Source organism: Myxine glutinosa, chromosome 1, assembly GCF_964187855.1.
Source record: "Myxine glutinosa chromosome 1, kmMyxGlut1.1, whole genome shotgun sequence".
NCBI lineage: Eukaryota > Metazoa > Chordata > Myxini > Myxiniformes > Myxinidae > Myxine > Myxine glutinosa.
Window position 1 is genome coordinate 167912588 of NC_136261.1, and position 13478 is coordinate 167926065.

The following is a 13478-nucleotide window of genomic DNA, read 5'->3' on the forward strand; positions in this document are numbered from 1 at the left end:
AATGTCGTATGTGACTTCAACTTGGTGCGAGCCAACTCTTCTGTTTTTGAAGGTTTTATTTTCTTTGATCCAATATGGCTGCCAGACAACGTGAACGATTACATCATAAATTTATATTCTCTAATATAATTGTTGCATAGATCACGCTCAATAAATTTCAAACTGATCAGACTAAGCATTGCCCATGTCAAATGATGACGTCATAATTACAACACCAATGACGTCATCATTAACAACACGTATTCCCCATGTGGAGTTCTTTACAATGAGCCAGGTTTACATTTTTTTTTTCCATTGAGCGGTTTTGAAGATATAGAGGTGCAACGTTTTTCAGTTTTTCCAAGATTGCGCCTGTACCACATGACCTATGACGTCATAATTAAGAATAAAAAAATTCTACAGGCGGAGGCGCTCCGATGGTAAAACTTTGTGTCAATCGGACCAACGGTTGCTGAGAAAATGAAGCGCACGTTGCCGAGCACGTACGCCGCACGTACGCCACACGTACACACGCACGTACACGCCCGAATGCCTAACCCTTATTTTCGCTTCGCGAGTGCAGGGTAACACCTACGTTCGGTGGTCAAAAACAGATCCAGCGATCAGTTCAAGATGCCATTAATCGACCTGTAATCGCCGAGCGCGACTACAGAATGATTTATTTTACACCAAATATACCATTACACGTGAAACTTCAATACGGTGCCGCACCTGCTTTTGACTGAGTCGACCTGTTTGATCAATCGTGTCGCACCTGTAATGGATTTTAACCTGTGCCGTTTGATCCTCGAAGCCTGGATATACTCGACAAGCAGGGATTTCAATATTAACGAAAGTATTAGTTTTTTGAAGGGGCGAGTAAAGAGGAATGAGTTTGTACCGGTACGTCTGAATGAGTTGAGGGAGAATGAGTTGAGGGAGAATGAGTTCTGGTTCTGGAGGCGTTTCGTGTGACAGGAAGCGGAGGCCGGACGTGTGTCCTTTTGCTGTGTCGCTGCGGGCGGAGGTTTGCGCGATGACAACGATTCCGGTGCTGCGGTTGATGTGGAGAACGAACGCGGGATAGAAGGACGACGAAGAGGAAGAGGAGCCATGGAGACCGTGTGGCTCTGTGTGTCGCTCTTCGCTGTGCTCTGCTGCGCAGGTACTGTCCGTACGGATCGTCCTCGCTCGCTCTTCCTCCTCCCTCATCTTCACCGTCTTCACTTGATTCCCACGTTCCCTTTAACCATCGTCTTGGTAACGCCGAGTACACGACCCTGTCTCCATGACACACTCTCTGTCCTTCGCTCCATCATTTTTACGGTTTATTTCATGTTGTCGTTGTCGTTGTCGAGAGCAGTTCGACGGACGCGCTTTAAGTTTGTCTCTCGCTCCCTTAGACTTTTTTTCTTTACGTGCTCTTACATCGACCCTTCTTTTGTCTGCATCACCGATGACTTGTCTGACAGATCCTCTTTGTATGTCCGCCTGTCTGTCTATATCTGTTCGTACTTATTGTTGCTATATAGTATATTTGTTTCAATGTCCCAACGGTCTCTTCTTGCTCTTGCGCATCAATGGACAAATTAACTACTTTCTTGAAGATATATGTGACAAATCAGAGGATATAATAGCAGGAACATGCACGCCATGTAAAATGTGACTTCAAATCCTCAACTCTCACCTCCCCCTTAATCCCCCTCACAAACCCCAAATTAGACCCCCCCCCCGCCCCAATTTCGCCCCCAAACCCTCAACCTCCCCTTCCCAACTCTGTCCTATCTTTGCTCTCCTCCCAACCCCAACTCTGTCCTGTCCTTCCCTCCCCACTCTCTTCCCACTGATAAGCAAATGGGCATTCCCACATTGAAACAGTGGCATTTTAATACTTTACCCTTCCCCATCCAGCCTGGTGTTGGCTTGGGATCCAAGGGTCCTGAGTTCAAATCCCGGTTGGCCGTTGAATTAACACCAGGTGGGGTTGACAGCTTGTCGTCATTCCGAGGTCAGCGAAATGAGTACCCGCTGTACTGGGAATTCCACATCTGGTGAGGAATAGCACCTCTGAAGACTTTAGTTTACAAAAGGATTGCATGCATGTGCTTTCTATCGCCAATGGCTGCCAGAAACAGCTATGGTATGAATAATAATGATAACCCTCCACTATCATGCGATCACCAACTTCACAGAAACCCATTACCACCTCCTGTCCAACTCACAATCCCACAAGATGTGTGGAAACCCCGTGGCATTGCATCTCTCAAGTGACCATGAGCCGTGCCAATAAAAACCCGAAACTTATTATCTTCTTCCTGATGCATAAATAGTACAAACACATCGACAAAAGTAAATAATGATGGATGCTTTCTTTCACAATGTTGAGATTCCAGGAAGTCCTTGGGGAACACCAGGTGGAGTTTGTGGTCCCTGGTCGAGTCGTGAGAAAATAGTCGGAAATAATAGCAACGACCCGCGAAACGATAGCGGTAAAAGCCCTGCTTGAGAGGATGCCAGATAGTTGTTTGGGCGGTGTATAGACGACAAACTGCTTCCTTGAACACTGAGGACTATCTTCATAAGGCCCATGATGCCTATCAGCTCAAAATATTTTAACTCTAGCTTTGGTCATTTTACACTGAAGGGAAAACTTATAGCCGGCGAAGCCGGTGTTGTGAATGAACGCGTACGTATTATGTTGAAAAGCCAAATTTTGCTGGATCCCTTGAGAATTTCGAAGCTTTGACCCACCAAATCGCCCCATGAAGGCCGCCATCTTCCGGATGCGGAAGTATGCATAAACAATTGCGAAAAAGTTCAATAGGAGTTTGTTTCACCCGTCTTTGTTTGATTCACCATCTTATGCACCTATAATTTGTAATTAAAATACTTTTTTTTTTTTTTTGTATACTGAATCGAGGCTCGTGAAAGAGCTAACATTTAACACAGGGCTAACACAGGGTGAGCCACTTTAAGACCAACGTCGTTCCCCGGGCCCGCACAGGCCCTGGTTATCTTCAATGAAAATCGTCACCAAACACCGGAACCAATGAGATTCGAGCATTTGAAAAAATATTTCAAAAACCAAATCGCTCCATGGAGGCCGCCATCTTCCGGATGCGGAAGTATGCATAAAAAATTGCGAAAAACTTCAATAGGAGTTTGTTTCACCCGTCTTTTTTTGATTCACAATCTTATGCACCTCTAATTTGTAATTAAAATACTTTAAGACCAACCTCGTTCCCCGGGCCCGCACGGTCCCTGGTTATCTTCAACGAAAATCTTCACCAAACACCGGAACCAATGAGATTCGAGCATTTGAAAAAATATTTCAAAAAAGCTTATTTTATTATCGCGTTTCGTAGGCTGAAAAATATTCTAAAATTGACGAAGAATTATTTTTTAGGATCTCGCGGCCATAGGGGATAGTTTTTCACGGCCGGAAATATCCGAAGTTGAGACGGAATTCACCGAATTAATGAAGAAGGAAATTTTATAAATTTTAATCTCATCCAGAATGCAAATGGTGTCATTTTGAACTAGGTACGGTACCTACTACACCTACCTACTACCAACTACCTGACCTACTGATGCCATAGTGATGGGTAAAATAGTGGCAAGAGGCTTTGGCTTCGCCGGCTCATTGCGGCTTTGCAGTCAGGTACTAGTAGGGAGGGGATGGCGATTGTGAATATGACAACTCTGAGAATGTACAGGGTGAGCCATTTATCGAGCCCCTGTTTCCACGTTCCACCATCACCAGGTGGCGCTACACAGTACACATTTACAAAGAGAATTTACGCCCCTCTCCCGGTCCCCCACACGCTCAAATGAGGCCACGGCCACGTAGCCTATGTTAGCCCCAAGACAAGTTGTATTTTTACTTGTATCCCAAGTAAAGTATAAAAGCGTTTATCGCTGGAGTACCCGGCGTTGCTCAAGTTAAAAAGAACATTAACATATTTGAAATGAGGGCAAATATAATGGAAAAGCAATTGCATCCAAATCAGAATCCATCACAAATGTCAAATCAGCGTTTTAGCTTTTCGTTGAATAAGTGCTGGTGAATGTGCCGTTCATCACGTTTCTGAGTTAAGTATGATGACGTTCAGGAAGAAGAAGAAGCCCTACCACCAACTTCAAATGCTTCTGGAAATGTTTGATTATTTGTGTTCAAATGTTCGGTATCGATTTCGGTGAAGATTTATTTATGCGAATGTGTACTTGTGCATAACTGTCATTAATCAAAAAGGCTTTAGCACTATTGAGCGATTTTTTTTTTTTAAATTAGGTTTGCTCTCTATGAAATGGAGAGTAAACCTATTATTACTGCTGGAGTTTTTCTTATTATTTTTTATTATTTATTTTTTTAACCCCAAAAAACGAACTTTATAAATTAGTTTTTTCAATTATTTTTTTGCTTAAAACACTCCCAGGCACTCTCTGATGAACCTCTGAAAGATTGACAAAGATCCATTCAGCCATCTCTGAGAAAAATGGTGACACACACACACACAGACAGACAGACAGACAGACCAACGACTCTCTTATATAGTAGATGTGCAATTCTTTTGCGCGAGCATTCACTTTGTGTGATGCTCTGATCCCAAGTTCAGATCCCATTTTGCTTTGTCGATTTTTCTCCTAATTTCACCATTTATTTACATAAAATTACACTTCTTTTTCCTCATCGGGGCCTTTAATTAATAAATACCTCCTACATTTCCCATTTGGCTCACACACACTTGCTGCATCTGCAGTTTGCTCAAAGTTGTCTTTTTATCTCTCTGATTATTTTGAATTCCAGTCACATTGGCTGAACATAACGTTCTTGCAGCCTTCTCATTTCTAACTCATAATCACCCCAGCCACTTAAATTGTATCTGTGAGCTTCACAGACATTTCCTTCTGTGCCCTATGTTAACAAAATCCCATTTTGCCTCCGTCCTCCTTTTCCCATTACCCATCACTCTCCATCTACATACTTCACTTGTAATGCTATTTAGACACCCCTCATCTGTAGATTCCCCCTCTTGTTATTTGTTGTTTATTCATGCCCCCTTGTCTTTTAAGATCCTCTTTCCCAACCACTTTGGGCCCCAGTCCCTCCTCCTCTTGCATGCTTTCTTTTCCACCCATCTCCTTTCTTCCCCAGACATCTCCTTTTCCTTTTCCCACACCTTGTCTCTTCCATGACCTGGTCAAACGAACTTTCCGTTTGTCAGGCCTTACCTTTTTCCTTTCTTATTTTTAATCAACCATTCCTACCCTCTCCCTCTCCTGTTGATTACCCGCAGATGCGAGGTTGGTGAGAGAATTCTACACACAGGGCCCACAGAAGCTCAGCTTTTTCCACTTTTACACGAGCGTCCAATTATTCCACTTCCAGCTGCCTCAGGATACTACACTGGCTCTCTGGTCTCTTGTTGCATTTAAAGAGCGAGGATCGGGCCTTGGTGAAGCCTGCCCTGACCATCCTATATCAGTGTGTGTGCTACTAAATACTTATGTAATGGTTATATTAGCTTTCCATTCATCGTTGACATCATCATCATAAGTTGTGTGTTATTGGAGTGTAAAGGTGGATGAAAAGATCTGGCTCGGTGAACACAAGTTTGGGTTATAGATCAAGTGCCCCATTCTCATTGAGATAACATTTAAGAGATAACATAACTGGCCAAGTTATCGATTAAAACGTTGCTGAAACTTTCATCATGAATGAGCAAACAGTAGGTGTGTGTGCAGGCACACGTTCATTTCTTAGCAAAAATAATGGGATTGGAGAAGACGGGGGAAATGGGGAGGACAGAAGAGAGTTGAGAAATAGGTAGTGAGGAGGGCAATCAAGAGAGTTGGACTCCTATCCATTACATATCTATTTTATAAATAGGTTTTTTGGGTTGACCTGTTCGGTATTTTCAACTCCCCTCGTAGTTTATGATGCTGTGAGCCCAGGTTAAAATCAATATGCTGTAATAATGTGCTTGTACTATATGACATCGTTTTCCTTGCTGCATTGAATGCACAAGCTCATCCGTGAGCCTTGGACACCTGTTTAGGAGGGGGGAGGTGGGAAAGGGGAGGGGAAGAAGCAAAGCTGGTGGTATATAGTATGTCGATTTGTTTTGGGTTGGGAATTTCAAGAGCCTTCCTGTTCACTGCAGATATCTTCGGCCTGGAGCCCCTCCAGTGATCAACCCTTTGCAAACGGCTTTCCCTCCGCACACGCTTGTTCCAGGTGTAATCAGCCTCAGCCTGGACTGGAACTCTCCAAACAAAACGACCAGCAGCTTCAATGTCTCCAACCCTCTGCCTGGTGACTGGTTCTTGGCTGCTCACCTTCCTGAGGAAGATGGAAAGATTTCTGTGAAGGTATCTCTACTTTCAACATAAAGCTTATTCATTTTTAATGGCTCCTTTTTAGCTTTTCTAATTTTTTGTGTTTATTTATTTATATATTGTATTCAAAACACTGTCAATATTTTTCACTTATGAATATAGTTTGCCATAGTTTCCATTTTTTGGGCTTGACAATAATATAAGATCTCTGAGTTCCCTTTTGAAGGAACTTCAATCCAGGCGGAAGCCATTTAACCCATAAAAGCGCGCACAATGGTTGACTACTTATTGTTTTTTGCCCGTGTTATATTCTTTTTAAATGCTGAGTGTCGAGCAAGGAAGCAGCACGTACTGTTGTTAAAGTCTTTGGTATGCCCTCGGCTGGGATTTGAACCGCTGACCTCCCAGACTCGGAGTGGACACTCTAACGATTACACCATCTAGTTTGGTAATGTAGAGGTATCTTGCTTTGCTTTCAATATTTATTGCTTTTAGCTATAGGCCATGAAGATGGAGGTTGGCAGGCAGTTAGTTTGTGACTGTGTTTGAAAAGTGAATGACTCAAAAAAAAAGTCTAAAAAATGTTAAAAGGGACATGGAGGGGAGGGGTTCAAGGGATGGGGAATTTATGTTTAGCCAAGATAGTGATTGGCACAATTAAATAGATTCCTACTCTTCCATTTTCTTTTCGATAAACAAGAATATCACTCTGTCTGTTGTTTCGTCTTCCTCACTTCAGTCTCTCAAAGGTGCGACACATTGCTGCCTTATTTGCTCCCCCATGCACATCCATGATCTTCGCCGCATGCTGATTCTTGCCCGTTCCGTACCTCCACCACCGAAAGTGGCTATCTCAAAAAGTTGTGGACGGATTCGGTCGAAACTTGGTGGACAGGTTGGATGTGTCAAAAGGATGAAATGATTTCACTTTGGTGAAGATTCGAATTCAGATCAGATCAGATTTTTCAGTGATTCTTCAACATTGAGTGATTGGGCTAAAACCATTTATATAGCACACTATCTCAAAGTTCTGGACAGATTTGCACGAAACCTGGTAGACAGGTTGGGTGTGTGATAAGGACAAATCGATTTGATTTTGGTGAAGATCCGAATCTGCATCCAGATAGGAGAATTTTTAATTTTTTAAAAGTGATTCTTCACCAAAAAAAACAAAACGAGTGATACGGCCAAAAACGATATATAGCACTGTATTTCAAAAAGTTGTGGACAACTTATGACAAAACTTGGTGGATCAGTTGAGTAAGTGATAAGAACAAGCCGATTAGATTTTGGTTCAGGTCCAGATCCAGATCTGACCTATCAGTTTTGACCCCCATACACCTTGGTAGTTTGTGAACATGCTTATTTGTTTATATCCTCCTTGAGTCCAGACCTTTGCATGGAACAACATTGTTTTATCCTTATTGGACTGCTCTAATTGAAACTAATTGATTGTATAAAGTGAATTTGATTGTTAGAGGAAGAGGCATCGAGGAAATTCAGTCTTGCAACTAGATACAAGTCGATGGCTCGCCATCACAAGTCCCCACACTTCCCACTTAAAGCAAAGTTGAAAGATGGCAAAAAGTTACACCAGAATTGACCCAATATCAAATTTTGAGTTTAAAAAAAAATCTTCATGTTTGCCTCTCTGCCCCTAAGTCCCCATCCCATGGACATGAACCTGGGGTCAAATCCAAAAACCTGTTACATATTTCATGCGTCCCCCAATGTTGATTGCATATACTGTACAAAGTTCCATTTTAAAATGTTTGGTAATGTGCCTGTAATTGCATTCTTTGATATTTGACCTTTTGACCCTACCCGAGGGGAGTGTACCTAAAACTAATACTGTTCTCTCACCTTATTGCCGTGTGGTGGTCATAACTACGGTACAACGATTGGTGGATTTCTGCACTTGTAACTGTTTAGAAGACAGACAGCAAACAGATAGACAGACAGACAGACGGAGCTGATTACATATATTTTACTTAGCTGTGTATTTCCATTAGACTCACCCTTCCTTCTCCCGTCCCTCATTTAAAAAGAAAAGCATGGAGATAAATATGACCATCAAATATGTGACATAGTATTCGTCATCAGTGTTTACCATCATATAACAATGATCATTTCCGCCAAGCTGCCTTACTTCCCATCGTTTTACTGAGACAAATGTTTTTTTTGGGTGCATAGAAAATGTGGCACCGCAGGATTATGGCATCGTTACAGCATTTTGTTTACAAAGTGTGGACTTGCTTTGTTCCATTCACATTGTCGTTTCAGTCTCAGCAGGAGCTGATTTGATGTATACCCTTTGCTGGTAATATAATATATTGTAAGTGTCACTCTTCCTGAAACAACTTACCAGATAGAACATTTGTCTTGGAGCATATTTCAATGCAATAATTTTGTTTTGATTTCCTTCTTGTTTAAAAAAAAAAAATTGGCACCATTAGTTACATATATTTATATACATATACATGTATGGCATTTTCTCTCTCTCTCTCTATCTCTCTCTCTGTCTGTCTGTTTGTCTCTCTCGCTCTCTCTCTCTCTCTATGTGGCTTTGTTCCTTGTGCACGACCACATCTTTTAAGTTGCAAACTCCAAACTTGGGGTACAAATACAACTTTATGTGGGGGGTGGGGGGGGGGGGGGCGGTGAGTAACATAGGTTATTCGACTGCAGCCTCACGTGGGATTGTGGGGCTGAGTGGGGGACGAAGGGGGAGGGCGTAAATTCTCTATGTAAATGTACTCCATGTGGCGCCACCTGGTGGTGGTGGCAGAGGTTATTACAGATTCCTTTTTTACCTGGGCAACACCGGGGTTAAAGCACTCTTTGCACTGGTAAATTTGTCCTTCGTGCTTCTCCCCTCCCCACCACCCCCTTTTTAAAAAAAAAGTGATTCTTCACCATTGAGTGAAGTGAATACTCTTTACCATCGGGCTAAAACCGATATGTAGCACGATATCGCAAAATATTCTGGACGAGTTACAACATAACTAGGTGTATGAGTTGGTTAGGTGGCAAGAACAAGCCAATTAGATTTTGGTTCAGGTTTGGATCCAGATCCGGCCTATAAGGGGGATACAAAAAGAAAACTATCCTTTCAAGGGGGTACAAAAAGGAAACTAATCCTATCAGTCGGATACATAAAGTAAACTGAAAAAGTATCCGAGATACAGCTCGGATATTGACAGAAATAAAAAAAACTAAATGGTGGATTCGTACTCCTAAGTGATCTAAGAAACTCTGAGGTACCATTAGAATTGTGGTCACTAATTGTTGAAACCAACGTACAACAGCCATAAGCCTCCCCCTATTCTAGGGGAGGATTAAAAATGCAAACTGTATGGAACAGCTAATAAATGGGTCATCTTCTTTCAAGATGTAAATAAATATAGCTACGACTATTCAACTAAAGGTGGTTTTTTTATTCAACAAAAGATGCATGGTAACCCATTTGAAAAAAGCTGACAAAATCATTGATTTTGTCTCTAGTAATAATTTAACAAACAATAAAATACCCATTGATTTTGTGTGACATAATAATTAAAAAAAAAAAAAAAATCATTGATTTTGTCTGCAATAATAATGTCAAAATGCTAAAAAAAAAAATAAAAAAAAATTATTGACTTTGTCTCTATTAATTGATTTATTGAAAATAATTAATTTTTTAATTGAAAAAAACCATTGATTTTTGTCTGACATAATAATTCAAAATAATTTTAAAATCTCTAATTTTGGCTGAATAATAATTTTTTTTAAATCATTGATTTGGTCTGAAATAAATATTTTTAATATCAAAAAAAATCATTGATTTTTGTCTGTAATAGCAATTCAAAAATAAATAGAACAGCACTCGGTAGAGCGCATACCTCCTCCAGGCTGAACCGTTTATGTTTTGTATCCCACTGATAGGCCAGATCTGGATCCAGACCTGAACCAGAATCTAATCACCTTGGTCTTGTCACCTAACCAACTCATCCACCACGTTTTGTCATAAGTCGTCCACAACCTTTTGAAATACCATGCTATACAGTATATCATTTTTGGTCGAATCACTTAAAATTTTAAAAAAGCTCTCGTATCCGGATCCGGATCCGGATCTGGATTCGGATCCTGCTCACAGGCAAACAAAGAGACAGACAAAGCGACAGGCAGAGATGAAAACATAACCTCCGTCTACCCTCGGTGTCAGAGGTAATAAGTGAGTAATAAGAGAGTTGAGGTTAGCAGTGATCCTGGATTTAGGAAGTGTAACCAGAAGGGGGTTACTGGAAGAACGCATGCATTTGCCCCATGACTCAATAACCCGTGAATTTTCCCACCCGGATTTCTCCCAATGGAAACGGACCTGGATCAAAATCGAATTGGCTTGTTCGTGTCTCCTCACCAACTCATCCACCAAGTTTTGTCATAATCAGTCCACAACCTTTTGAAATATCATGCTATATATCATTTTTCACCTCATCACTCAATAGTGAAGAATCACTTAAAAATAATCTGATCGGGATCCGGATCCAGATCTTCACCAAAATCGAATTTGTTCGTTTTTGTGGCACTTCCAAACTCTCCACCAAGTTTTGTCTGAATCCATCCACACCTTTTTGAGATATCCTGTTCACAGACAAACAGACGGACAAACAGGGGTGAAAACTAACCTGCACTCGCATTCAGTGGTGGAGGTAATTAGCTTGTGATCTCTTGCCAAGCCAGCCGTTTGTTTGGAGTGTTTGTGTGAGTGCATAAGCCGAGCACTCTGCAAGCTGATTGGAAATGGACCACACCTCAATGGTTCTCCTCAATAGTTTTTATCCAATGGCAGTATGTATAAAAAAAATAAAATAATAATAATAGTAATAATAAAACCACCTTTAGAGGCCATTTTTCCCCGCAAAGCGGGGGTTGGCCTTTTTCGGGGACCGTGGTTGTTGTTGTTTTTTGGGTCCCCTTTTTGAAGCAATGTTTTACGGCCGGATGCCCTTCCTGCCGCCAACCCTTTTTGTCGCCTTTTACGACAAGCAGGGAATTACCAGTGAACTGGTACTCAATAAGCTCGACCTCGGAAGGATGACAGGCTGAGTCAACCCCCCTGGCGTTAATTCAGCGATCGACCGGGATTTGAACCCAGGATCCCAGGTATCCTAAGCTGGCACCCTAGCCGCTAGCCCAACACCAGGGCTACCAATGGCAGTATGTGTGATGAATGGAAATTGAATGAATGATTTACTTGTACTTGTATTTGTACTTGCATTTATTTTTTTTGTTTGTAGTTATCAATGTTAACAACCTTTTTTTGTTTATTTCTTTCTTTATTTTGGTACCAAGATTAAAACTAATTTCATTGCATATTTTATACATATGCCAATAAATTTGATTTAATTTGACCTCTGTTCATTTGCTAGGCCTAGGGCTCTTTTCTGATTCTGCCCACTTCTGTAATGAAAAAAGTTAATTCCGGGTGATTTTCAACCCTTTTAGCCTTTTGCTGAACTATTTTCTGCTTTTCAGCACTGCTGCGGTAGTTTCGTTTCATCCTCGGGACAAGTGCTTTGACTTTGAACACATTTCTGATTGTTTAAACTGCAACATTCTACCGATCGCATGGATTAGTCCATTTACTAATGCGGGCTTGTTTTGTGGTCGTACAATAAATTGTAGTGTGGATTTGCTAAACAAGATCGATATGTGTTAACAATGGGAATTATACAATTTTTTTTTCGTGATTATTGTTGCATTTATATACATTAAACGTAGTTATTATTCCACTTAACCTGGTTTCTTTACGAACTTCACCCCCTAATTTTGTAAAGTCCTGTGTAGTTAAACATCAGGGGAAAATATTTTTTTATCGATTCATTATGTGACTACTTTATTACCTCCACCACCGAAGGTGGATGGAGGTTATGTTTTCACCCCTGTCTGTCTGTCTATCTTTGTCTCTTTGTCTCTTTGCCTGTGAACAAGATATCTCAAAAAGTTGTGGACGGATTCGGACGAAAATTGGGGGGGAGGTTGGGTATGTGACAAGGACGAAATGATTGGATTTGGGTGAAGATCGGGATTCGGATCCAGCTAGTAGAATTTTTAATTGATTCTTCACCATTGGAAGATAGGGCCAAAAATGATACATAGCAGGATATCTCAAAAAGTAGTGGACGGATTTGGACGAAATTTGGTGGACAGGTTGAGTATGTGGCAAGACCGAATTGATTCGATTTTGGTGAAAATCTGAATATGGATTCGGATACGATAATTATTTAAAATTTTAAAGTGATTCTTCACCATTGAGAGATCGGGAGAAAAACGATTATATAACGTTATTTCAAAAAGTTGTGGACGAGTTACTACTAAACTTGGTGGATGAGTTGGGTAGGTGACAAGAACAAGCCAATTATATCTTCGTTTAGGTCCAAATCCAGATCCGGACTATCAGTGGGATACAAAATATAAACTGTTCAGCCTGGCGGTGGTATGTGCTCTACCGAGTGCTGTTCTAGTTTCCTTGAGTTTGAGCATTCCCTTTACACTGTGTTTCTCACCACTCACAAGTTGATATGTTTTGTCAGAAAAGTGAGACCCTACCCTCAGCATCCCATCTTGAAAGATTGTGAACTATGATCGGTCGTGCAGGCCCATCGTTTCTCGGTGCCCCTTGCACATGCATGCAATTGCATGGGCTGCATGCCCCTAATGTCGCCTCTGTATATACCGCCACTGATATTGGTTCAGCCTGGGAATTCTTCCACAGAAACCTGCTCTCTCTTATGCACAGATCCATCTCATGGCATCTTCAGTTGTCTTACCCATCTTCCCACTCTTTGTAATCTGAATTTTATGGTGAGGCAGTTGCTTTAAAACAACTTGCATTCTCCTCCTGGAAGGCAAATCCAACCAAAGGCAACCTCAGATCATTCCACAAAGCCCACAACAAGTTTGTGTCTACTCTCAGGCGAGCCAGAAAACAACATCTGTCCAATCTCAAGAATGAACTTTCAAACTTGTATCCCTCCTCTAAAATCCGGTGGCACTTTGTCAAGTCTGTCTTTGGTCCACTTCCCTCTCTTCCCTCACTTCAAATGGCACCACAGCCGACTCCATTCTCAAAAAGGCCGAATGCCTCAATTTTGTGTTGCTTCAAAATCTTGTGTTCC

The 13478-nt window shown here is 41.3% G+C and overlaps 1 protein-coding gene across 1 annotated transcript in view; it reads left to right on the forward strand.

The window, feature by feature from the left end:
• The first annotated feature begins 909 nt into the window (after positions 1–909).
• Positions 910–13478, forward strand: part of TMEM8B (transmembrane protein 8B) — a 96469-nt gene continuing 83900 nt past the window's right edge. Inside the window, exons 1-3 of the mRNA XM_068121735.2 lie at positions 910–1144; positions 5277–5466; positions 6144–6351. Coding sequence (XP_067977836.2) covers positions 1093–1144; positions 5277–5466; positions 6144–6351 — 450 coding nt within the window. The 5' untranslated portion in view covers positions 910–1092. The remainder of the gene's footprint in view (positions 1145–5276; positions 5467–6143; positions 6352–13478) is intronic.